The sequence below is a fragment of the Pholcus phalangioides genome, unplaced genomic scaffold, assembly GCF_987345545.1.
Source record: "Pholcus phalangioides strain wild (caught in Gottingen) unplaced genomic scaffold, Ppha-v1.0 ptg000016l_1, whole genome shotgun sequence".
Classification (NCBI taxonomy): Eukaryota; Metazoa; Arthropoda; class Arachnida; order Araneae; family Pholcidae; genus Pholcus; species Pholcus phalangioides.
In genome coordinates, this window is record NW_028301609.1 from 6684390 (window position 1) to 6712373 (window position 27984).

The window sequence follows — 27984 nt, forward strand, 5'->3', positions numbered from 1 at the left end:
GTAGTCGATCCAAGATAAAGCTGCTTGAAAGACTCAATGTAGCTTTGATCCCAGACTCGTGGGAAATTTCCCATATTCGTGGGAAAAATTGGCCAAAATTAGTCCACATGGGAAATTTTTTGGCGTTTGTGGGAAATTTTGAGAGGTCATCAAACAAAAGAATTTTTGTTGAAAAAATATATAGATGCAAAAAAGCAATGCTTTTCTCGTGTAAAATAATTGACTACATATTTTTGCCGATAGATGACAGCACAAATCTCTGAATGCGTGGGAAAAATTTGGTCAAAAGGGAGATTTTCGAGGGAAATTTTGCGTGACGAGGTTACCATCACTGATCCTAGAGGAAGATTTGTTGTGGTTGTAAACTTAGATAAGGAACCGTAACTGAGCTAGAGGATTCAACAAAAATTGAAAATGGCCGCGCAAATCGAGGGAATTTTCGACAGTGAGACTCGAGAAGCTGTTTTGAGATCGAAATTGCTTTTAGTTGGTGCCGGTGGGATCGGATGTGAACTCCTGAAGAATCTGGCTTTGATGGGATTCACGGACATCCATTTGGTATGTCCATCTTGTCACTCATTTGTTATGTACAGCATGTGTGTTGATTGCAGTGGCTTTTTCTTTCGGGTGCAATGAAAAATAATTTTCTATTATGTGTTGAATCCACATGTTACCTGATATAAATGCTTAGTGATGACCAGTTCATTTAGAAATGAGTGAATTTCTGATTCGAGCACGCACTTGGGAAATAAATGCTTGAATCGAAACTGCGATATATTGCCCTTTTAACTTTCTATCTCGTGGAGTTGAATAGGTAGGGCTTGACAAATTAGTTTGGTGGGGGGGGGGGGGACTAGGCGCCACAGAAATTTTCTCTTGGAGCCATGCAATCTTTTTTTTCAGATGAACTCGCCAAAATTGTTTCAACTTTCCCATTATAGTGATTTCCCTTTCAATGTTAGATGCATTGATATAAAAAAAAAATTGTGCCCTCAGGCACAAATTTAGTAATTGCATTTTGGAAATTTTAGGTGCCAACACAAATTTTTAGCTGCTATAATTATAATTTCGTGAGTGAGATTGCAATTGACAGGTCCCCCCCCCTCCCCCAACAATAGTTTACCTTTGACTCTCAAAATTTTAATAGGCAGCCATCAGTGTTTTTCAAGTCAATTTATAATTCTTATCTTTTTTAATAAATCTTCATTCTTTTTCGTCATTAGTATCTTAGCCTTTTGTTATCCTGCTTGTTACTTAACACTGGAATACTAAGTCAAATGAAAACTGCATGTTAACTTCATACATGCTTACGTTTCTGAGATGTAGAGTTTATTTTAGGGTTAGTAGACGATACAGTGCTGGACGTTCATTAAATATGTGGCAAATTGTTGGAGTTATTGCTTTACACTATCAGAACAACCATAGTATAATATATTTTGGGAATTTTTTTTCTTCTGTGAGAAAGAATGTCTGCACTCTGAAAAGCAAAAAAGCGCTGTGAGCGCATGACGAGAAATTGCCAGGAGTGAAACAGAGTCACTCGTTCAGATGTCCTGTCGAAGAAAAAAAATCGACACATTGCCTGAAAGGGATAACACTATGGCTGTTAAAACAAACAAATGACAAACAACAAAAACAATAACATTCTCAGACTGAATAAGGTGGTCAAGATTTAAAAAAATATCGTAGACTAAATATACAGGATCAAAAAACTAATAAAAACCAGGACTCGTGTAGTTATGTTTCCCTTTCAATATAATCACCCTCCCAATGTTACTTCAATGGGACTGTCTGTTGAAATATGAAATCTGGACTCTTTTAAATAATACAACATTCAGGTCAAAAAAAGCACTATGGGTTAATATATAAAACTGCATAAAATCCTGCATAAAACACTATGCAGGATATAATAGCCAGTATGCAAAAAATTCATTAAAATGTAAATATACGAAATGTGTACAACACCTGAGAGAACCCATAAGTAATCCTGAGAACAAATGACATAGTGGGGGGGGGGGAAATGGTACAGGAAATACAACGTATAATGAATATAAAGAAATAAGTGTAGAAAATGTGTGCATTCTCGGTAATGGACTATTAAATTCAGATACTGCTGTAAAGCTTATTATAATTACAGCAAACTTCCAAATGTGATGTCACCTTCATACAATAACCAATAGCGAAAAAAGAAATAGCAACACAGAAGCCAAAGGAAGAATAATAGTCGGCAGAAAAAAAACAACAATGGAAGGAAATGGCCAATCCCTGAAGAAAAAAAAGCGATAACAGGCTAGAAAGAAGGTTGCCAAAAATAAAAGTCGTCAAAGAAATATGGGATTATACTATAGCTATTCCGCTCTACCTTTTGATAACATGAGAAATTATCACATAGTGAGTGCGATGCGATTTTGCTTTTATTCTGTCATGTCAGCTCATGCAGGGCTGGTTTGCATTTTTTACTTGCTGATCTGCCACCCCTTCAGCAAGGGTTTTTTTATTATCCTATGATTATAAAGTCTGAGGGGGGTACCCCACCTTACGGTTTCTAATTTTTTGAATAGGAACCCTGTGTTTGGCAAAGAATTAAAATTTTGAGTTGTCAAAGGACCAGAACCTTGATGCAATCAGAAATTAGCAAATATGAAAATAACAAAAATTACATGTTATTTAAATTATAAAACAAAATTAAATAGCGCAACCAACCCTTGAGAAGACTAACCGTACACTTCTTTTAAGACAAGATAAGATGCCACCTTCAGGTAATGGTGATAACTATTCAACGCACTTGCATAAAACAAAAGGCTTATGATACGACTTCACCAAACACCAACTCTGACCATATCGCTATATTGCAATTTACTGCCATTAGTGAGATGGGTTGGAAGTGAAGGTATTGTCTACCAGTGGTCGCCTCGAGTTCGTTTGGGAAAATATCTTATCTATATCCTCCCTTGGATTCGAAGCCGGGACCCTGACAACAACCTTCACGATGATAGACGAGCATCTTACCACCATGCCACTCGGGCACAGGCTTATGATACTAGTGCCCATCTAGTACCCGAGAGAGATAACAAATCCATCACCAGTAGGAAGAAAATAACAAACCTGCAAGCATTGTGAAGAAATCAAAAACAAGTTGCTAATGAAAAGGGATCATATTATATGTTTATTATCATATTAAATGTTTATTACCCATTGTTGATATTTTAATTTTTTTTTTTTGTAGATTGATCTGGACACAATTGATGTGAGCAATCTGAACCGCCAGTTCTTGTTTCAAAAGCAGCATGTTGGTAAACCGAAGGCAGTGGTACGTGATTTCGAATGATTTTCTTTGTTCTGTGTGTGTGCGCATTGACCTCATGTAAGAAAATTTGACGATCCATAAAAGTTTAAGTGAGGAATCCAACTAGTGCTCTATAAATAATTTTATGTTGCAAGTATGTACAGGGCATCCATAATTAAAAGACCCTATTTTAAAGTGGCCTAAATAGACAAAACCAGTCATCAGAAAATTTTGTGAATTCAGTGAAATTTTGTGGAGGACTTCTGAAGTGATGAGAATTTTTTTAAGGGAGAAAAAATTAGTTGCACATGTCACCTCCAGAGGATGTTTTATTAGGAAATGACACATTTAGGCAGATGTTTACAATTTTAACAATTGTTATACTTTTGAAATTGTTACTGCAACAAAACATGTTCTACATGATGGCCATCATATTCAGGTACCATGTGAAATCGCAAGATGGCATGTTCCACAACTGACCGAAATGTGTGCTGGGAAATTTTCAGCATGTGGCGTGAAATGCTGCCTTTAAGGGCAGGTAAAGTTCTTGGATTGTGGTGACTTACCAGACTTTTCAAATGTCCCCAAAGCCAAAAATCACATGGTCCAGGGATCGGGGAGGTCATAGATTAAGGAAGTGCCGGCTGATGACTCGTTCTTCTGTAAAATGTGTTTTAAGAACATTCTTAACACACACTGCAATGTGTAAAAGAGCTCAGTCTTGCATAAACATTGTGCCTGCAAGGCAGTGATGCGCTTGCAGAGCTGGAACAATTTCGTTTTGTAACTGCAATGCATATTGCTTCCCAGTGATCGAACATGTCACTTGGACCTGTAGAACGTAACTCTTCATAGAAGTAGGTACCGAGAATAAATGATGCAGTAAATCCACACCATACCGTCACTTTTGGTGAATGCAACAGAACCTCTAAGATAGCGTGCAGGGTATTCCCTATGATCTTATGGACAGTTGAACGTGGCCTATCCAACGCCTGTGCTACTCTCCTGACACTAGCGTTACCACAAGAATTCAAAGCTCTGTCCTCTTCCACGTGAAGCGAAACCTCCTGTACTGCATCTATAGAAATGGGGTTTCTTCCTCTTCCAGGATGAACAGCCAACGATACTTTGGTTTAAAATTTTATCATACTCTGAAGGTTTTTAACATTCATTGAACCTTTTCGAATTCTCTTCCAAGTCTGATATTTCCATAGAACAGTTACTGCGGAATTGCTGTTTTTGTGAAACAATTTGACCAAGAAAGCGCGATTTCGTAAACTTATCATCATTGTGAGCAGCAAACACATTGAGAAAAAAGATCTCCATGAATGTTTCTAGGTTTTATAACAGCTGCCGCATGACATAAATTTACATGTTTACTACAGGCATTGAAAGTGAAATGCCCTCTGGTGGCGACATATGCAACTAATCGCCCCCCCCTTCCCCGAAACAAATTCCCGTCACTTCATGAAGTCCACAAAATTTCACACTTTTCTGATGACTGGTTTCGCCTGTAGGTTACATTTAAATAGGGTATTTTAATTATGGACGGCCTATTGCAATATTAGTTTGCTTAAACCAAATTCTAACATTTAATTTTTGTTTTAGGTTGCCAAAGAAAGTGCACAGCAACTTAATCCCAAATGTAATATCACCACATATCACGATTCCATAACGAGGTACTTTTTAAACTATATCAGTTCTCAAAAGATTGACATATGGGTTGGGAATAGAATTTTAATTCATTAGTTATTTCGTAATTGAAAAAAATTGAGTTTCTAAAAATAAAAAGCTAATTATTAAATGTGATGGGTATTTAGCCTTTGCAGGGGGGGGGGATGCATAGAGTGAGACAGCTGGTAAAGAACCTGTTGACAATGCTTGGCCTAGTGAATGAAATTCTGGTTTGAAGAGTGAATCAGCTGCAGTGAAACCTTGATGCAATGATACTCGGTGGACCAAGAAAAAATATTGTTGTAAACGGATTTATTGTTATAATCTAGTGTCGTTGTGGTGAGGTTTCATGGTATTTGTTTTGTTGTAGGTCTTTATTGCAGGGCTTGATGTATAAATTTTGTATTGTCCGTTGTAAATAAAGTGTAAATACATAAACGAAATCATTTCATAGATCAACTAAAAGGATAATTAAAGCTCCCTTACTCTGAATAGTTTTTCCTCAAAAACTATTCATTCGAACACAGCCAAATTTTCAAGATATCTTAATGAGACCATGGGAGAGATTTAAAATAGTTCAATTTTTGATCACAAGGTGGAAAGGTGGCATTTTTTTTATTGCATTCTAATTTTTCCCCCATGGTTCATAAAGCATATATACCAAGGTTTCAATGGAATGTGTCCACCAGAACGGATGTTACATATCTGTGTAGTGTCAGTATACCGATGGTTGCTACATTGGTCTAAACTGTCAGTACACTAAAGCTGCTCAGACCTCTGTTGCGTACGTTCTAGTGGATGCATTCCATTGAAACTTGGTATATGCTTTATAGACCATGAAAAAAGTAAAATTCAGTAAAAAAGTGCCATTTTTCACCTGGTGCCCAAAAATTGAACTGTTTTTTATTGTACAAATCTGTCTCCCATGGTTTCATTGAGATATCCTAAAAATTTGGCTATGTTTGGATGATTAACTTTTGCTAAAAACTATTCAGAGTACTCGAACTTTAATTATTAATCCCCTGTATTTGTATGCCGGAAGTAAAGAGCATTAAGTCCATTTTCATCAATATTGAGATAAAGGCTTAATTTACATAGATATATATATTTTTCCAACTATTTCCATAACTTAGTAACCACTTTCCATGTTGAGGTAACCCTGCCAACATGAATTTGCAATTCATAAAAAATGTTTTCCAGTTTTATTTTGATATAAATTTCTAATGCATATTTTCTGGGAGTTATTGTAGTGATAAGAGTGTTTTTCCTCAAGTATGGTGATAGTAATATATTATCTCGTTTTTTCCTTCTTTTTTTTAGAAATTAATGTTAAAGTAGTCATTACAAAAAAGTTTATGATGGCAATATAACAGAATTCCATTTTCTCCCTATAGTTTGAAGTATGATGTGAAATTCTATGAGCAGTTCATTGCGGTTGCTAATGCATTGGATAATATGGGTATGAATGACATGATATTTCGATTATTCTGAAAATTGCTCTTTGCATTCTCATTCGTATGATAAAATAAGCTAAACAGACAAATTGTTGCTTTTGGTTTATTTTATTTTTCATTTAATCTCATCTATGAAGAACTTTTAATAAGTTGAATTTAATTCAATGTTTGAGAGCGCAAAGGATATTTCTCTTGCAACTTGAATAGTGGGATACAAGTTTCTATGTTGGCTAGAAGATACAGTGGGTTTTCATGTGTATTGTACATGTTTAGAAAAGCACATTTGAACACTAAACAAGGTGTATATTTTGCATTATGTACAGTAAAACCTGTTTTGCGGTCACCACAGGGACAAAAACATTTATCCATAAAAGGGGGTGACCATCAATTGGGGTTTGAAAAGCATAGTTATCTGTCAATTCTAGCTATTGAATATTGTCTATTATTTATATTGTGTAAATATTGATAATTTAATAGTGTATAAGCATTCACGTTCTTCAGTCCCAATATATATATATATTTTTTTTGTAGCTGCCAGAACGCATGTGAACCGAATGTGTGTTGCTGCAAACATACCATTAATTGAAAGTGGTTCTGCTGGTTATCTTGGCCAAGTAACTGTGCACAAGAAGGTAAAAGAAATGCTTTGTTCATTATTATTTGCTGTAACCCATGTAATTTTTTTTCTATTTACCAAATTATTTTACATTTACCTCAAACTTTAATAAATTATAGGGATGGGATGAATAATGGGCTGATGTTTTGGCCGAATGTCAATTTTCTTAGTTTTCATCACAATTATAAGTAAAATTTGTGTTTTTAATTGAAAATTAAATTATTGGTAATTTCAAACGATTGATATCAAATTTTAATTATGCAATTTATTAATTAAACAAATATAAAAACTGGTAATTGAAAAATGACTATTGCCATGATTCTGACAATCAAATTTAATGATATATTGTATTTTAATGTTACTTACGGAATCAGTTTTTTTTAACACTTGTTGCAATTTTATATCTAATTAAGAAAATGTCAACTATTATTTAGTCTCAACTAATAATGCATCATGGAATTTTTTACTTATTTTCTTATTTTTCTTCAGATGTTTTTGCCTCTCTCAGTAGCTCAATAATTATCTTGTCTAGGTACATCCTTCAGTTAGTGAACTTATGTAATTCATGCTCACTTCCACTTTATTGCAATAGGATTCTATTTTCAGTTTCATATTTTCCTTATCCTAGAAATTCCCCCTGACATAACCTCTTTCATAGAAAGGGATACACACTACACAATAAAATATAATTAGTATAACTTTTTAATTAGTGGGAAAAATTCTTATTAATATAATTTTTTAATTAGTTTGATGTACTAGATATTTGGCCAAATTGAATATTCGGCAAAAGGGCCGAATATTTGTCCCATCTCTAATAAATTATTCCTATTTTCATGATTTAAACTATTTACAGTTATAAGCAGCATTATCAAAACTGCCCTTTCTCGAAGCATTTAAAGCTATTAAATTTAATAAACACAATTTGAATTTCAAAGGTTTTAAATGAATGCCAAAATTTAGTCTTCAAAATTGCAACACATCTTTAGGCTTAGTAATTCTTATTCAACATTCAAATATTGCCAAACTGTACCTGCAGGAAAGAAGAAGAAAAATGAGAAGATTACTAAATAAATAAGTTTAAATGTGGTGTTTCTAATAATTGATATTCATAATAGTTTAAAAAACGCAGTGGTTTCACTTGTTATAAAATTGCTACAGTAAATTTGTCCACTTAAACTTGCCCCTCCCATCCGGGGTGGCAGTCAGTCAGTTGCATAGCAATAGGCTGGAGTTGTTGATTATTCCATGTTTATATGCACTAAATTTGAATATCAAGATATACTTTTGAAAATATTAGATATTATTATTACTTCATTCATAGTTTAGTCTTATTAAGCTCAAGATCATTGTAATCAAAGGTATCATTTAAAATCAGTTTTTAAATTAGTACTTATGTAAAGAACCACACAGACATCATTTTGAAAGTGATGATTTTCATTATTAATATATATTTCTTAATTTTCAGGTAGATTATGAATGTTTTGAGTGCATTCCCAAAGCACGTACCAAAAATTTCCCCACTTGTACAATTCGAAACACTCCATCTGAGACTATCCATTGTGTTGTGTGGGCCAAGCATTTGTTCAAGTAAGAGAAATTAGTTTTTATTTCAAGTATTTATGTCTCTTAATAATTACTAATCTAAAAATACTGGCCGAGTATTTTTAATGTCAAACACAAAAAAAAAGAATTGATGTTTTATTATATGAGAATTTCTGTACTGGCTGTGACCAAATTTATTATTCAGAAAATGTTTGTGTTCATTTATGTGAAATATTACTTGTACAGTTGATGTCAGTGGGACTAGTTGATATTCATAAGAACAAGACTTCATATGGAATAATTAATAATTTCTGTGTATCAGTTATGCATCTTAGACTACTGAGAATTTTCGTTGGTTTATTTTCATTTATCTTATAAAGTAAGACTTCTGTATAACGTCTATCATTTTTAATGTCACCCTGCTTGTGAAGTCTTTTATTTTGTCCTCATCTGTGGTTTTATACAGAGATCTGCCACAGTGATGCCTTGGCTAACAAAGATAATTTGTTCTTGAATAACATTCATTACTGTTACCACAAACATCGTTTTCTGTGGAAAATTGTTTAACTTTATGTTCTTAAATATTATATTATATTAATATTAGAATTAAATTATTTAGAAATTGTTATTTTATGTTCTTAAATAATTGTGATTTTGATGTTCTGGAAACAGCCCAAAATTTGAAATTTGAAGATTACTTTTATAAAACACTAAGGAAACACTAAAAAAGACAAATACTGATCGAAGGCTGAGATGAACAACTTCACAATTGGATGAAGGATAATTTAAGGAGATGAAAAACAATATATCTTTCATTTTACACTAGGTATGCAATGCAGTCTGGTTTGTGAGCCATTAGTGAAAAAAAGTGTGTGAGGTGGTGTGCTATGTGATATAGTCAGCTCATTTCTCTTTCACATACATGCAGATGGAATAGATATGCTCTTAGAATATACAGACTGGTATGGTATTAAGAGTCTTGCTATATCCACTGATGGAGTCAGAGACTTAAAAAAATTAATGTATTTTCCCTTTAGCTTTTTTTTAATCATTCATTCCTCATGAAATTACTCAAAATCTTTCTAAAAGAGAGGTGTATCTCAAAATGATTCCGAGTTGGAAATATATGAATCTTGCTCAAGTAACAGTTACACATTGGATTCATTTCTATTAGCAGGAAAATTTTGGTCACGGCAGAGCTGTTTTATATTAGCACCTGCATCCATATAAACTAAAATGTTTGTTAGCCGAAAAATTCTTAAGCTGGGGTATTCATTAGCCGAGATATCACTGTATATGTGTGCCAAAAAAAAACTTTATAGATGAATAATAAAGACACTGTTTTGATCAAAAATTTTGTTCCATTTCTTTGATTTTTTTAAAAATTTAAAACTTTTCTTGTAGCCAGCTTTTTGGTGAAGATGATCCTGATCAAGATGTTTCTCCAGATCCCACAGACACTCCTTCTGATGGTATTGTTTTACCTTTTCATGGTTATTGTTTAAGTCAATGTTTCCTCGGTTGTTTTGTGATTGAACTGTTGTGGTTATATATATAAATGAGTTTTGTTATAACTTTACTAATTACTGTTTCAAGGTGGAGATCTCCCTGTTGTTAAAAATCAAAATAATTAAGATAATAATTCAAGAATAAATATTATAGAAAAAATTTTGATTAAATAAATAGTTGACAATAATTGTGCCCAAAAAAAAGCTTTAAATGAGGGAAAACATTGTTGGTATTGGTTTTGTTGGTTTTAGGCTTTTTAACAAAATATCTCTCTCACCCAATTACCAGATAAAATAAAGTGCTTTATAACCCAAAAGGAAAATAAATGTTCCCCCCCCCCAACATTTCCTGGTGACTTCTGCAGGTTCATTTTGCATTATCTATTAAATCAATATCGATAACCATTCCCACTAAAAAACATTAAAATCAAGATTGGTAATTTTGATGTTTATGACAATGGTTTTTAAACCATCGCATCAAAAACGTCAAATATTGTTTCAATATAAAAATTATATATATATTGATTATAGGCTTGTGTTCAAGGTACTAGTGTTATACCGGTAGCAAAGACTTGATTTGATTATTAAGTAATTACACATTTTTTAAGCAGTAAAATGCATGCATGTAAAAAAAAGAATTTTTCTTTTATATAATATTACTATTAGTTATTACTTGTGTTGAAAATTCTAAGTATTTGTGACAATTTTTATATACATTATAACATTGCAATATACAGTGAAACCTCAATACAACTACTCTGTGAACCAAAAAAAAAAATAGTTGCAGAGGGTTTATCGTTATAACGAGAGGCAACATTATCATCACATGGCATCAAATTTATTGTTGTGGTCATTTTTTCTAAATAGGCATTGTTAGTACCACTAGAAAAAGTGCTTTTATATATTCACTACAAAAAATAGTGATTGATTATACAAATGTAAGGCCACAACAGGCAAAATGCCCAACTAGGTGACTGACTAGTTAGTTGATTAATAAAATTCAATTGAATACATTGCCCCTGCAAAGTTGTTTACCATGTTGCTATGTAATGTCATACACAGTAGTAATACCAATTATACTTCCTTAGCGCTTTCTGTAGTGCAAAATAGAAATATAATAAGATGCATTAAAAAGAATGAAAACAAGTGAGACATGATTTCTGTACAAATTATTAAAAAATATCTTTGTAGCTGTTTTAAAAAATTTCAAAAATATAACACAGATCAGTCATCACAAGATGACAGGTTCATCTCAATCATAACTCAAAAAGATGTCCTCTCTCTTTTTTTATCATTTTAATCTATATTTTTCATTAAGTTTTTTTAAAATTTGTTTTTTTGCAGGCTGAATATATTTCTCTAATAAGCCAGAGTATGTGTAATATGATCTCCTCTTTAGGGCTAATTCTAAAATTAAAAGTGTGGAAATTAGTTTTTTTCATTCTATCGTGAGTGAATTTGTGTAACCATTTGTGATTTGCATATGATTTCAATTTAATTTTTTTATTTGTATGATTTCAGTTCAAACAAATGCATCTGTAGAGAAAAAAAAAGACAATTTGAAGCGGTTGCCCACCAGAGCACAAGCCAAACAGTGCGAGTACAATGCCCAAATTCTATTTGAAAAAGTAATTTCCTCATCTATATATAATCATATGTGATGTCCAAAATCTGGCCAGTTGACTTCATTGAAGGTTCCTAATTTTAATTGAGCAGCCATTTGCCTCTTGGGTAGTGTTATTTTTGCGAATGTAACTGTTATTTAATAAAATAAATTGAAATTGGAAAAATTGAATGTATTGCTTTTTCCTTTTTGCTCTTAGTTCTTTCATGATGATATCAAGTACTTGCTTAAGATGGAACACCTTTGGGAAAACCGCAAACCACCTACACCTTTAGTATGGAATGAATTGCCTGATGCTGGTAATTTTTTTAAATTCAATAATCTTTAAAAAACTTCTTGTAGAATGATTGCCTTGCCTACAAATACATCAACCTAATTTTGCCCAACAGTCATGTCTCAGATTTGGAAACAAAACTATATTTTCTTAAGTAATTCTCCCATGTTTCTTCCATTTTATGAGTTTTTTTAACTATAGTTTTCAAAAGAATCACGGTAATTCTGCCATATCTGCTGTTAATTGGTTCAAGGCCCAGCCATTAGTAGTGATGAACAATCATTGTGACCTTAATTGTGTGGACATATAAAAAAAACACGGATGGATGAAACTGGCCTGTAGACTGATCTGACACATTTGAGAATTTTATCCAACCCATAAGCAGTATAAAATACTTGATTTTATAATTTTATCTTAATGTGAAATTTCGTGTAATAATGGGATACCTCGGCTTATAATTTTTCAGCTAACCAAGATTTTTTTATGATTTTTCTGCCTCTGCTAACAAATGCAGGTTCAGCTAGCAGACATTTTCGTTGATATGGGTGCACTTGCTAACATAAAAGTCATGTCATGAACTGAATTTTTGCGCCAATCATCACCAGCAGTCTTTTCCCAGATGTATCTACACTTTTCTTTTTGGTATTCTTTGAACCATTTCATGTGAAATAAAAGATTCAGATAATAGAAAATGCATTGAACAAAAAGGAAGCCTAGTTTTGAGAGCAGGTATTCTTTCAGTGCAAGACTTTAGGCATCAAGCTTAACATTCTGGACATTCTAGGAGATTCATTTTCCATCTGCATGCATCAGACGAAAATGAGCTGAACAAATTACATATGAATGGGGGATACGATTGTGTACATACAGGAAAATAAAAAGATCTTCATAAAAAAACTCATCTTCCTGTATATTCTCATTTATCCAATTTTGAAGCTGTTCATTTTAGACTTCAATCAGTTTTTGTCTTTTTATAGCATTCCTTTGTGTTTTAAGAAACTTATCTTTGAATTTTGGGCAGAAGCTAGAACAAATCAAGTGATTTTATATAAAACCTATGGGAAAGTGTTTTTTGGCTAATGAACATGATGCCAGAACAAATCTTTGTTAGCCGAGGTATCACTGTATTGTATACATATGGAATAGAATTATACAAACTACTAATGTTGCTATTCATAAAAACCTTTGCGCAAGTGTAGTTTTATGCAGCAGATGGAAGTAATCCTATGCAAAATATATCCCAAAAGCCATCAGTGTACCTACCTTTACATCGTATATTACGATTATAAAAAAGTCATGGTGCTTATTCATTGTAGAGATCAATGTTTATTTACACCTCTGAAATAGGGTTTGACAAGACTTTTCGTACTTATGTATTGCCTGCTTGAAACTTGTGCATACACATATATACGAAAACAAGGATATGGCAATCCTACTAAATATTTTTATCTGAAGTAAAAATGGTGTTTTAGAGTTTTTGTACGGTAGTAATTTGTTTCTGCATTTTGCAAAACCTTTCATATAATATTATGTCAACACAATTATATTGCCAATATCAATCAGTCAAGTGTTTTCTGTAGTCAGGAGTCAAAACTTTGAAAGTAAACTTAATTTTTTATCCATTTCTGAAGCTAAATTAATATTTTTTTTATGTATCTAGAATAAATGTTCATTTGTTGCATTAGTTTACGATAAAGAAAAGTATGATTTTTTTAATTTGTGAACTTTTTAGTGGCGAGCAGCAGTGACCAGAATCGTCCAGGTATAAGAGATCAAGAACTGTGGAGCTTGAGGGAGTGTGCGAATGTATTTGAAAAAACCCTTGTTGCACTTAAGAAAAAAGCTGATATGGCTGGTGGGGATGGTATTCTAACCTGGGACAAAGTGAGTTTTTCCATCACTGTAAATCTCTTGAGAGGTGAACTCTTTTAATTTATAAGAACTAGTTTAATGATAATGATTTCTGATTGATTGGTCATTCTAACCTTTAACATTTTGTTTTCAAGTCTGAAAAATAAGCATCTTGAAAAAAAAAAAAAAATTTTAGCTTTTTCTCTTTGCAAGAATTTTACCATTGAAATCCTTTTAACATGCAAAAACACTATGCAATGATACCTCGGCTAATGAAAGTAATTCTAATTCGTTCCAGAATCACATTCAATAGTCAAAGTGTGATTTCCCATAGGTTTCTGTGGAAAATTAATTTGTTCCAGGTACGACCTAAAATTTGAAGATATATTTTTTTTAAAACATCAAAGATGTACTCTAAAAAGACAAATCGGCCAAAGATTGAAATAAACAGCTTCACATTTTGATCGAAAATTCACAGGTTTGTTTTTTAAGCTTAGAAACAAGGATATTTTTATTTTACACTATATTCATGACCCAGTAGAGTTCATAGGTGTCCTCTTATGTGATGTGGTCAACTCATTTCTATGTCTCATACGTGCAGATGGAAAAGATAATCTAGAATTTCCAGACCATTCCATTCAATTTTGTGCTGAAAGTCTTGCATGGAAAGAACATGAGCACATTCATTCAAGTCAACTAAAATGTTTGTTCACAGAACCTGTATTTATTAGCCAATGTTGAAAATTCACTGTAGACGAATTTTACTGTAGTAATATAATAGTATGAATATAAAACTTTGTTAGCCAGAAAATTTGTAAGCAAGCTGGGATGTTTGTTAGCTAAGGTATCACTGTATTTGAAAATGAAAAGTTTGACCTCTAAAATGTAGAAGTGAATCTACTCCACACTTATAAAACATAAATGATACTTAGTTTCATTCATTTATCAGCATGTATTGCCTACACAACTTGATATCATAGTTTTAATTTACAGGCCCTATGGGGAAAATGAGTAGTAAAATTCTAATTTCGATTTCTCGCATAGGATGACAAGCATTCTATGGACTTTGTTGCTGCTTGTACAAATCTGCGTGCACATTGCTTCAGCATTGCTCAAGAAAGTAGATTCACTATCAAATGTGAGTTTATTTGGGAATGTCCCGATTATATTTGCAGAGTATAGTTACTCAATTTAGTTGTTCTGTTCATGTCTTTGTGTTTCAAAAAAAATTATGATCACATTTTCTTTTTTGAAGTTGTGTTTTAAGTGTTTTCTTTTATTTTAATTGATTTATGTCTAATTTTTATGACAAATGGGGGATTTTTTTAGGCAAACAATAAAAAATTTAGTTTTTAAACTCCTAGAATAGAAGCTTTGCTAAGATGTGATTCGATGTCCATTGAAAAATCTGTGCTAAGATGGCGCCCCAAAGCATAATGTTTTGCATTGTTCTGCAACGAGCCCTCAGCCAAGTGGAAATTTTCTGCAGTAAAAATCCCCATAATTTTTTTTCACACTCTTTTTTATAAAATTCTTCCACATTGTTATGCGATATATGCCGCAGATTTCGGCATATTATGCTTTGGGGAGATGGTGAAATGTCTTAAGTCACTTTTTGAAAAAATTGAGTTTGCATTCTAGTCTCGTTCATCAAAATTTTGGAAGATGGCAAAATTTTGCCTTTCTCATGAGAAAACATTGAAGGAAAATTGTAATGATTCTAAAGGCATTTTGGTAAAATATTATTTATGAATTTGCCATCATAAAATTTTGAAAAAGTGACGTATGAGAAGGTGTACCACCTGAGCACAGAAATATTAATAGACATATTTTCTTAATTTAAAAAAAAATTGAATCTCTAAGGTGTTTAAAAATTTAAATACATATTAATATATAATATAAATCAGGATCTGATAAATCCCAGGTATCAGATTGCCATGGCTACCAAAAAAATTGGTACTGGCACCTAAAATTTTCCATGTCTGATTAATAAATATTGAGTAATGTTGACTTGAGGGCAACGCTAAATTTTCCGAGTTTATATCAATGTTTTATCAGCAAAGAAAGGGTCTCCCAGTCTTGCAAGATTTGAGAAAAATATTACTTTTAGATCCTTTTTTTTTTTAAAAATCAGCTCAAGAAATTTATCTGGTGTGTGAATTTTTTTTGATTTTTCTAGTCATGACATAACTATGTTAATTCTCCTTTGTTTGAGAATGCTTTCAAATCATCACAAATAACTTGAGAAATTTGAAAAATAATTTATACATTGAAATGGTAAATCAGATTTTTGAAACAATTGAGAACAATTAAAATTTTTCAAAGGATATGTAACTATAATATGAATTTCTATAAGAAATACAGTTTGCCTAAAACCAGGTGAAATCTTGAAATTTTTTTTTTTTTAATGAAATGTGGTTACACAACAATCAAGTTCCAAAGTCTGGGTTTGATGCAATAAGTTTTCATTGTTTCTCTTAAATTTGTTTTCGATATTTGTTTCGATTCCAGGTATGTTGCTAATATCTCCCCCCTTTTCTTTTCAGCTATGGCAGGAAATATCATACCAGCTATCGCCACAACTAATGCTATGGTTGGTGGTTTGATTGCTGTTCAGCTTTTGAATGTTCTCAAAGGAAGATTTGATAAGTGTCGCGCTGTACGTTAAATTGCTTAATTACCTGAGAGTTAATTAGTTTGATTGCCTTCTAATTTTGCATATTTATTTGGCTTCTGTTCTTTTCAATTAAAAAGTAGTATTATGAGTACAGCCTGGATTATAATCCAGGCTGTACTCATAATACCAATTGCATATGTGCATTTGCATATTTTGGCATTTTTTAGCAATAATACATATAAATGCATAAAATCAAAGAATTTTCAGTATAAGTGCATATTTTGGAAGGTTTATTTAAGCTCACTCAATTTTTTCTGTAATTTTTCAAATAAATATTATTCATAATATTTTCATAACATCGGTTTTTTTCCCACAGGTGAAATTTAGTGAATTAATACATATTTATAAAGTATTTTACGAATATTAACCGTTTTCATCTAAGGCTATGTCTAGAGATGTCGAAGTTTTAATTTTTTTTAGAAATAGTGTCGGAATTCTTTCGTTACTGCTATTTTTGCTATTGAGCAGCTACATCGAACTGAAAATTAAAAATACAATAATAAATTAAACATTTAAAACAATAAAAAATATGTAGAAGTTATTTGCATTTCCCTACCGCACATGCAAATAACTTCTACATATTTATGATATATAAATATATAATATATATATCAAGGGATATTTTTTGTAAATATGTAACTAAGAAATAGAAAAGTTGCATGTTAAAAACATATTTGCTTCTCTTTTCACTGTGATTTTTTTTAATGGATATTTTCTCATTTTTTGCACATACAGTATTTCAGAATTTTTGACTTTTTCAAGATTTCTAGTGCATATTCTGCTATGTTTAATGCATATTTTGTTATTTTAAGTGCATATTTTGGGATTTTCAGAGCATGTTTTGGCATTTTAAGTGCATATTTTTAGAGCATATATTTTCATATTTTTAGAGTATATTTTGCCACTTTTTAGTGCATATAATCTGAGCTCTAATTATGAGTTTTGTTATTCAAGTATGAAATGTAGCATTAATTATATTTTGGTTTTATTTTTAGTGCTATATTTATTTGTTATGCTATATATAATAGTATATTTCTTTATCAGGTGTACTTGAATGCAAATACCACAGCAACAAGGAATCGGTTAGTATCATCCTGTCAGTTACAGAAAGCAAATCCACAATGTTTCGTGTGTTCGCCTGGAAAGCCAGAAGTAAGGCAATTTGTTCTTTAATAAGCATGTAATCTTGATTAAAAATTTATAGGTGGTCAAAATTATACCAAAAAATGATTGCAAAAGTTTTCTATGATGAATAAGAAAATAACTTTTTTTTTTCACGTGAATGTAGATGGCTTGTGTTTTAAGTATGGTATAACTAATTATTAGTTAAATTTAGTATTACTGAAATAACTTGCATATAAAAATACTTATTTGGGTTTTTTTTTCAAATATTTAATGTATTCATGGAAGTATACATTTCAGTGTTAATTCTGCTTTTATCCAACAGGTGCACGTTAGGGTTAACACATCGTCACTCACAGTGAACTCTCTGACAAAGGTAAAAATTTTGTTTTTCTTAGTCCTGTAAAAATCACATTTCTTTTCCCCAAAATATTTTTTCTGCTGTCAATTGTCAGTGAATTTATTTGTAAAACTTTCCTTGCTAATGAATGGCCATACACTCTTTCTGTTGAATTTCTTCAGATATTGACTGACCGACTGAACATGTTAGCTCCAGATGTTATTGTTGATGATGGAAAAGGTAATGGTTTGTTTGTTTGTTTTTTTAATTTATACTGACAGTTCCTTGATTATGTTTCAGGAAAGAAATTAATCTTTACAATATGGTTTGCCGTTTCTTTGATGCTGTCAGTATATGTATAATAGTTTATATGCCTTTATAATGGTTTGTCACTTTTTCAATCCTCCCAACAATTGAAGAAAACCCTGGCAGCACTGGGTATTATCGCTAGTACTTTATAAAATGATAAATCTTTCTACACAACAAATATATTCTTTCAAATCTAGCTTGGAGCTGCCCATTGCAGACCCGCCAACTCCCTAGATTTAGGCGGGAGACTCCGGATTTGTTAAAATTTCTCTGGATTTTGGCAGAAAATTAGATTCTGCATGAGCTTTCATGTTGTCGTGACGTCAATGACTGCCGTCGTTGTTAGGGAAATCACCCATAGAGGACGGCCGTGGTCATTTCCATCGAGCAGCCATTAAAAAAAGTCTTGGTGGCCACATTTAAGTAACTGGCAAAGGCGTGACTTTGTTTATGTAGCGTTTATCTACAATAATTTATCAGAGGCATGACCTTGGTTGCAGAAATTCCTGTATAATCGTTATTGTATTCCATTAACAGCCGTGCGGTAAACACAAGTGTTTTCGTCAGCAGCTTTGTATTTTAAAGTTTTTTAAATTGCTTCCTCCGATTAAATATGTCTTCAGAAAGAAAATATAAAACTTTAGGCTATATAAAGCTAAATAAGTAAGTAATGTAAAGCGTTTAAGAGTTCATATATCCAAGATTATCAATCACTGATAGCATCCTTGAAAGGAAACACTTATGTTTTATGAACAGTATGTAGATGTGATTTCTCTATTCTGCATGGAAAGACTGACATGGAATTATATTCTGCTCAGGAGCAATGCAGAGTCTGCCTTGGGGGGGGGGGGGAAATAATGAAACTTTGTCTTAATTGATTTTTAAAAAAAGCATGTTTGCCATTGTGTAATGTTAAACTCCTCTTGATACAACAATATCTTTCACTACAATAAATCCCTTGTAACAATATTTTTAAAGATATTCTGAAAGAGCTACAACGATATTTTTCACATTTTGCTCAGAATAGTCTTGAATCTAGTTATAATTTGTCACTCCTTCTGAGGGCTATTGGTATTTTGCACCATGCGATCACCGAATGTGTTGAAGTCTTCGTTGTTGTTAAATTTTGTGTAATGCAGTAAACCTCTTTACAAGTTTCAAACACCAATTTTAATATTAATAATCAACTTATCAATTATAATTTTCTGTGGTGAATAAATACTCAAACAAAGTTTCGGGTAGTACTAACAATGCCAATTTAGAAGAAGATATCAAAGAAACATAAATTTGGTGTTATATAATGTTGCTTGATATAACAATAATCTGTCCACAACTATATTTTGTTTTGGTCCAAGAGTATCAAAGTTTCTCTGTATTTCAATATGTACTTATATATCCCCATATATTTATGTATAAGTAGATTTTTTGTTTAAATAGTCTTTCCAAAATTGGGGTGAGGGTAGACTTTCATATGTACGGATTAATTTTTGCAGTGAAAAACATTGATCTGCATTGTGATTTCAGTGATTATCAAGAGTTGGCTTATACGAAAGTATGATTTTTTTTCTCCTTCCTTTAATTTTTTTATGTTTATTTCTGCAGGTACAATTCTTATTTCAAGTGATGAAGATGATGGAGCAGGTATTTATGAGGTTTTTTTGTTTGTTACAAAATTCATCTTCATTTCTCAACAATGTATGCCCCAAAGCAGAATATGCTGAAACCTATGACATACCGTCAACCAAGACAACTTCGCCACTTTTTCTTCTTTCAACTGCTTTATTAACTAATAATGTACAAAACTGCTTCAAAACCATCATAAAACATTAGTCTTGATCTGTAGTTTAACACTCTGTGGAAACACGACAACTTAAGTGAACATTTATACGATAAAAAAATAAAAAGCTGTGTTGGGGAAATCACTCTGGAAACAGGGCAATTTTGCCATCAGTGGAAATCACCCAAAAAACACCAGGTAAAAATTTTTTTAAATCTTTATTGTAAGGAAAAGCATGAAAAATATTTAAAACATTAAAATTGGAAAGTTTAAAATTCACAAAGTTCAAAGAAAAGCTTTACATTTTTGTCGAAAAAGGTAAATTTGTCACAGTTTTTTTAGTAAGGAAAGTCTTAAGCTTCATCAGGTATGTTGGAACAGTAAAAAAATTTCTCTCTGTCAGTCGTATATACAGTCGAATCCTGTTTTAACGAATACCGTTATAGTGAAAATCTTGTTTTAATGAACACTTTTCCAATCGTCCAGCTAAGTATACATAGAAGAAATGCAAACACCTGGAATTCTTTGATAACGAAGTGATTTATCCGGTCTCTTGGAGTTTATGACAGGATTCGACTGTATGATAACTCAAACTTTGCGTCCCCATAGGATTGAGTGAGTTTACCAACGTTATGCTTCATATTTTTTTCACCAAAAAGTTTATCGCTAAAACATTCTAGGCTATAGTTGTTTGAGAACCATGACATCAATCTCCTGGATCACGTTGACATTCATCATTTCATCTATGGTTGAATCATGCGTTTCTCAGGGAAGAAGTAGGAACAGCAGTAGGGACTAATTCTCATCAAAGCTCTTCAGTAGGTTCTTCATTTTGCTCGGGTTCTCTCTGATTCAGATGTGTCATGTAAAAACTCACAATTAGATTCATCACTACTGTGATGGTCATTTATGTGATTGTTCTTACTTTTAAGAGTCCCCTCAATCTGATTTGTTGTAGAGGTACTCGAAAGGGATTGGTCCTTCTCTCCCATCCAATGCGACTCGCCAATGGTTTCTCCTGGTGTCACATTCTTTCTTGTTCTTTTTTTTTCTTTTGTAGAATCTGGTTTGTAGCGTAGTATCATCATAATTTTGATACCTGCAGCCTCCCAGCTTGATGCTAATGTATCTTGGCATTTAAATGATCTCTAAAACACAAAAAATTCACTATTTGAGAAAAGGTATTCAAGAATTTGAGAAAATAACGAAATTCTAGGTTGGCAGGTTGGCAAAGTTGCCCCATTATCACTAAGCTTCCTGGTACAACATTGCCAAGTAATATAATTGAACTGAAATGCAACATAAAACTTGCATCTAAAAGGGATTCTGAAAGAGGATTATAACTGTGACAAGCAAAAGAAGTTGTTTTTACTTACCTTTGAATGAATGGGCAGGGCGAGACACTTATATAGAGTACTGAAAACTCCTATTCTGAAGTTGAAAACAAAAACACTGATGAAGACCTGTAAAAAACTGATGCGGCTGAAAATATGCAAAAAAGCTATCATTCGTTGTTTTTTCTCTGTGCGATGAAAACATTGACACCTCTCTTGGTTGGTTCAGGAACTAGACAGGGAGCAAATCAAAATCATTTTCAAAAGCTGGCAAAGTTGTCCCTGTTGACGATATTTCGAAAACAATCAATGCTGCTGCAGAACAATCTGGGAGAATTTTGGGAAGAATGTAAGAAATACTATATATATTATGCAGAGTTGCCAACTGCTATGGATTGTCTGTAGTTTCTACGAATGGCCGCAATGAACTACCGAGCTATAGAGGCACTCTCAATATGTAATCTTTACTGCAGAACATTTCCAGTCAGCTGAGGGCTCGTTGCAGAACAATGCAAAATATTTTGCTTTGGGGGATCGTGTCGTTTTTAATTTTGATTTATTTAGAGCAGATTTCCAAATTACGTATTTTAAACTGTGGATTGTCTTTTTTCCCCTTCTTAAGTGTCATAATCACTGAATTTATCAATCATTTTCTGTGCATTTTAGATATTGGCGATAAAACTTTGAAGCAACTTGGTATTCAGTCCGGGTATCGGTTACAATGCGATGATTTCTTCCAAAGATTCAACATCGTATTGGTGATTGAACAAAAGTGAGTGAGCTTACAGATTATTAGTATACTTGTAACGTCCATAGATTGTAAAGTTTTCATTGCTTATGTTCAAGATGAAATCATTTATCAAAGTGCCGTTTTTTTTATTTTCGATGTCAGTGTTTTTTTAGGCTGAAAATAGTTTTTCCTTATGATAGTTCCAAATGTCTGTGGTGTTAGGGCAGAACATGATAACTCCAAAATCACATTTTGGAGCATTTCCACTGTCATTTAAAAATCAAAAATAAAGCAAATGAAAATATATGTGAGAATGTTGTTCAGCCGTATGCACATATTTGTGCATTTATCTCACTTCTTATTAGTTATAATTAGCAAGAGACTTACTTTTAGATAGAAAAGTCATTATTTGGAGATATCATGTTCTGACGAAACACCACATATGTTTTCATATGTAAATTTCTTATGTAAATAACAGGTTAATGATATGTGTTCTTATTGCTACTATTATATTGTCCTCTTGACAATGATAAGACTCCAAACTTGTTTTGTTTGACTCTGCAAAACCTATCACCAAAGGTAAATTTTCTAACATTTGGGTTGTATTAGTTTCGCCACTGAAAAACTGTGTTTTTCATGATATGTGTCTGCCCTGCTGTGGTGAGACTTAAAAAAAATTAGCTTTGCATTTGTGTCTTGAATTTGGGAAACCAACTTCAGCCACCCAGCGCTATGCAGTGTTTGCAGATCAAACCTTAGCCTCAAGCATAAGAAACTATAGCTCTGTTTGCATGTGCAATATTCCGGTAGAATTAGGAGTTCTAGAACCTGCTTGATGACTTTTTTCCCTCGGAAGGAAAGAAATGGGGAGCTGGAATTAGTGAAAATTCTTTTAAGCCCGCTTTTTCCATTTTTCATGTAAATGGGACTCAAGGTGATAACCACATGATCACACAACAAGGAACAATCTCATTTATGGCGATATTCTATGCTTAATTTCTCAGTCTGGACGAAAAATATCATTAGATTTGCATTTTACTTTGATTTCAAGTATATTATGCTCATAGGTTTTTAAAGTATGTGTGTATACACATGTTCAATTTTTTTTCTTCTACGTAGCGATGATCTGGCTGATCAAGATTTTGAAATATCAAGTGATCTGTCTAACGTCAAGCCAGAAGAGGAGGAAAAACCACCCAAGGAAGATGAAAACAAAACTGTGGCTGACAAAACAGACATTGGTGAGTATTCTTGGATTTTATTTCTTTTACAGCTTAGACACCTGGAAATAGGTTTTAATTATTGACTGCGGTAATACAGGGTGGGCAAAAAGTACGTAAAAACTTTGAAAATTCATAAAAACCAAAATAAAAAATGTATCGCTAGGTCACAGGAATTTTTTTAACACAGGGAAAAAAAACAGCCAATAGCTGGCGCTGATGTGCACAGGTCAAAGAAAAGATACGCAAATAATGAACAGAATGCTTCCAAATTGTTTATTACAGCAGTATGTGTTCAACATGACCACCACCACAGGGCACACGTTGCAGGTGAGTCACAAATCAAGCAACGGCAGAGTGCAGCAGGTCCACATACGCGGTTTATAACGGTGAACTGCTTGTGGATTAGGAGCGCAAGTTCTTATAACTGTCTCATTTGCATATTTCCACCGAATTATTTCGGTTATTTTTTCCCGTTTGTATTAATTTTTAAAGTTCCTACAGACTTTTTGCCCACCCTGCATTAGACTGCATGCCAGGGATGCTCATATTTTCAGGCAGACTGGGAAATTTGAGCCACAGATTCTGGGTAATTCTTGAATATCTGGACTAAGAATCGATTGAATTGGTTCATTTGAGCATTGTATGTTCTCTGCATTTTATAATCCTTTTATGCTCTATGAACTATGTTTAGACACGTAGAGCATAGTCTCCCAACCTTTTTTGTCCCATCACCCCGTTCTTCAGAGATGTTTTTCTCCCATCGCCTCTTTTTATCTTCTCCCGTATATATTCGCCCCGTATTTTCTATTGCCCTTCCCCTGAAACATTCCATCGCCCACGTGGGGAATTACTGACGTAGAGCTTCATGTTTGCTATCGCAATTCTTGACTTGTTAAAATTGTTGGATACACTCTAAGCATATCCATTCGTTTAGATTAGATTAGCTTAACAGAAATATAAGTATATTTTTATATTCCTTGATCATGTGTGTAAAATTGAAGTAAATTTAATCAAATTCATGGGCAAAACAGGTTTACTACAGACAAACAGACAGTCGACTGCAGACCGCCTAGAAAGACCTCTTGGGATGGTCAGTGAAAAACCATTATTTTATTCTGATTCGCTTATTTATTCAGCACGATATAAATTGATGTCAGTTTTTTAATGTATACTGGGGTTCCTAGTTAACCAGTCATCTGGTTACGATGGAACGTGCTGCTGTGAAGATTTTTGGTCTAATTATTTAAATTTTTGAAAACTTAGTAATTACTTCAATTATTATAAATTTTTTTACTGATGGTTTAAAAATACAGTTAAGAACATGCTGAAGTCAGTTTTGATGTATTCATAAAAAATTTTAATCGGGAAAATATATAGTCATACCCTGTGTGACCCCCACCCCCCAATTTTGCGACGCCACAAATATTCAGTGAACAAATCCTCCATACATGTTTTAGCACAAGTTTGTTATGGTGCCAACTATTGTTTGGATGTATACAAAGTTTCTCATTTTCTGAGAATTTCCACAACATTTCTTCTATCATTTTTTTTCCTAAAGGAGTTGAGGATTTATCCTCTTCATCTCACCGCTATTATCAGTCAGCATAAAAATAGTTTATGTAGAGCAAGTGATTAAAAGAATAAAGAATGATGTGGTCGTCGGGGGGTCTTGGTCATTGGGGTGAAAGCACATTGAATATCTGAATGTGTGTAGGGACCAAAACAACAAACGCATTCAAACAAACAGATTTATTGATAAGGAAAAGTGCATGATGAGTGCACTGTACCAGTTCGTTCAAGGTTGCCAAGAAAATTTTTGCAACTATGCATGTTTTTACTGTCTGGTCATTACATTTGGAGTGCTATCATGTTTCTCGATTTGCTCCATTTAAATCATGTCGAAAAGAACTCTTCTTTCAATATCTGAAAAATTTGAAATTTGTGGTTATAAAACTAATGCAGATTAAAAAAAAGCATTATTTAGCTTTGTTACCGCTAGCATTATTTTCCTTTGTTTTTGTACTTATAAAATGTGTCGCTAAATTTATGCAGAATTAAAATAATTTGAAAGGTAAGTGTGTGTTTTTCTATCAAGAAATCTTTAAGTAATTGTACAGTGTTTACAATTTTACAAATTTTCTCATCTTAACCTATTTTATACACATTCAATTTTATTTTATTTATTTGTTATTATAATTATTTTACATATAACACTAATAAGACATTAAGATACAGCAGTTCATAATAAATGTGTGAATTTGTGTGATAGAGCTTCTCTGAAATCTTATTTTGACTATGATATGTATAAAGCCAAACTCGTTGTAATGCCTAAATTCTTTGTGACGGGTGATGGCATTACAACAGGATTCAACTGTATTTTATTAGCTTTGAACTTTTAAGAAAGGGGGGAAAAGAAGAAATTGATTGGCAAGATGACTAGTTAAATCTCACTTTTCTCCTCGGCATGTCTGCAGTTTGGCTACATATAAAAATTCAAGATGTGATTCAGATTCGCCATCTTATATTTTTCTTTGATTTCTAAATTTTACTTCTAAATTGTCAATTTTCTCATTCGAAAATATGTGTTTGATTAATTTTAAAAAGGTTTTTCTTGTATGAGAGACATCTTGGGCGGCAGTTCTCAACTTGGTGCCTTTTTGCATTTTCTCTTGACGTTACTGAGTTGCTAATGAAATATGTTTACTAATCAAGTTTGCTGAAAAATAAAACAGTTTATAAATATGAATTATTTGATTTTAACTATAAATTTGTGAATATATATATATATATATATAAGCACTTGGGAGAAAGACTGCATGCGTGTATGTATGGGATGGTTGAGTACCATATGTCTAAAGCAGTGGTTCCCAATACTTTTTGAGAATTTCTATGGCAGAACCTCTTCTGTCTTTTTTTTTTTTATTTAATAAATTTACTGTTTTATTTTATTTTTCTGTAATGACTGCAAAACCCCTGGAAAGTGCACACGGGACGAATGTTGGGAACCACTGGTCTGAGTTTATTTGTCACCTTCCAGAATTAATGTTTTAGTTTTCAGTCACGTTTTTTTCTTTTTCTCTCTGACATACTTGTTTTTTGCATCAGTGGAGACTGATCAAGCAAATGATGGATAATGATTTTTTTTACATTTTAAGTTACAGCTGTTGAGGAAGAGGAAATCACAATGGTTGGCGGTGAGACTTACAGTGCAGTGAAAAGGAAAACCGAAGATGAAAATGGATTGGTGCCGAAGAAGAGATCGAGATTGGACAGTCCATCGAGCTCGGGTGAAACAGATATCATCCTAGTTTAGAATACCTTATTCCTTTACACCTCAGAGAGCTGTAATTTATTGGCGCGTGTTTTTGGTTTACGTGTACATGTATGTATGTGTGTATGTTTGTCTTGTATTTTTCTTTTTGAAATATGTCTGAACCATTTTATATGACTGTTTTAAAGATTGTAAAGCTTTTTTTTTATATATATAACTCAGTGTGTGGAACAGTATTAATGTAACTAAAGTTAATATTCCATGACTTTCACCTAGAAATGCCTACGTAGGTATAAAATTTAAGTTCAAAATATAGTTTGGAATACTAATCTTATATTTTCATTCACTATTTTTTCCCCCTTCATTCCTGTCGAAGTATAGAATGGTCTCGGCTTCTGTCAAAACTTGTGCATATTTTGTATTTAGTTCAGTCAATAAACATTTATATTTTCAGTTTTGTATTTATATAGCTTTTATTTCCACTGTTTGAAAAATGTTACCAACATTATTTTTAGTTGAAATCATTGCCTTCTAATGTGGGAGGAAACAAGTATCTTTTTATAAGTAAATCCTGAGTAATACTCGTAGCACTATTTGAGAAATCTTCGGATGTTAATAGAATTTTTTTTTTTCTTCAGAACATTATATGGCATATGTGCAATTTGTTATTAAATTTCAAAGGACCAAAAAAAAAAAGTTTGTTAAACGTAAGGTTTGATTACATATTTGCCTTAAGGGAGAATCAGTTATATATTGTTAGTTCTTACGAATGTTAGCGATGATTATATTCGGTTACCAGTGTGAATCAGCTCTAATCTGTTCGTCTGTCTTAACGTGTGTGCTCGTTTCCTCAAGATCTAAGGATAATGGTATCAAATCCTGCTTCAGATCTTCTAGAGCAGAAATTCTTAACCTTTTCCTGCCGCGACCCAAAATCAACAAGATTAGCTTTTCGACCCATGGGACTTTATTTTTCAAAATTAGTGAAACCAGTGGCACAATAAGTGCATTTATAGCAGAATGGTAAGTGAATTTGTACGACCCATCTCGGAAATCCCTGCAACCCAGGTTTGGGTCATGACCCCCATTCTAAAGATAACAAAGTGTAGTTCTCTCCAACATCAAGACATGGATTTATCCTGCAATAATACTTTTAGGTAGGAGTTAAGTATGAGCAGTGGTGTCAAGAGTTTTGTAGCATTGGGAAAATTTCTCAGACCTTTAGCATTATATAAACAGCTAGAGTGGAAAATCTGCTACAATTTCCGACGTCTACTACATTTTGCTACAATTTCTGGCCATTTCGTACATTTTTTAAATTGCGTCGATTTTCCCTGACTGCTATATTTGATGAAGCATTCGTGCATCCTTT

General features: G+C 32.8%; 1 protein-coding gene across 1 annotated transcript; it reads left to right on the plus strand.

The window, feature by feature from the left end:
- Uba2 (Ubiquitin-like activating enzyme 2) lies at nucleotides 1-27073 on the plus strand. The gene is made up of 19 exons (XM_089245906.1): nucleotides 1-558; nucleotides 3227-3310; nucleotides 4895-4965; nucleotides 6355-6419; nucleotides 6946-7046; nucleotides 8496-8617; nucleotides 9977-10044; nucleotides 11602-11708; nucleotides 11904-12003; nucleotides 13711-13862; nucleotides 14874-14967; nucleotides 16376-16488; nucleotides 17551-17658; nucleotides 17954-18004; nucleotides 18151-18208; nucleotides 19880-19918; nucleotides 22055-22160; nucleotides 23238-23359; nucleotides 26497-27073. Exons 1-19 carry the CDS (start codon nucleotides 415-417, stop codon nucleotides 26652-26654), a joined length of 1863 nt encoding a protein of 620 aa, XP_089102032.1. The 5' UTR covers nucleotides 1-414; the 3' UTR covers nucleotides 26655-27073.
- The last annotated feature ends 911 nt before the right edge of the window (nucleotides 27074-27984 follow it).

Coding starts and splice junctions, on each gene's coding strand:
- Uba2 (XM_089245906.1), top strand. CDS start 415: ATGGCCGCGCAAATCGAGGGAATTTTCGACAGTGAGACTCGAGAAGCT. Junction 13,863..14,873: donor GTATTCTAACCTGGGACAAA/GTGAGTTTTTCC, acceptor TTTCTCGCATAG/GATGACAAGCATTCTATGGA. Junction 19,919..22,054: donor TGATGAAGATGATGGAGCAG/GTATTTATGAGG, acceptor TGTGCATTTTAG/ATATTGGCGATAAAACTTTG.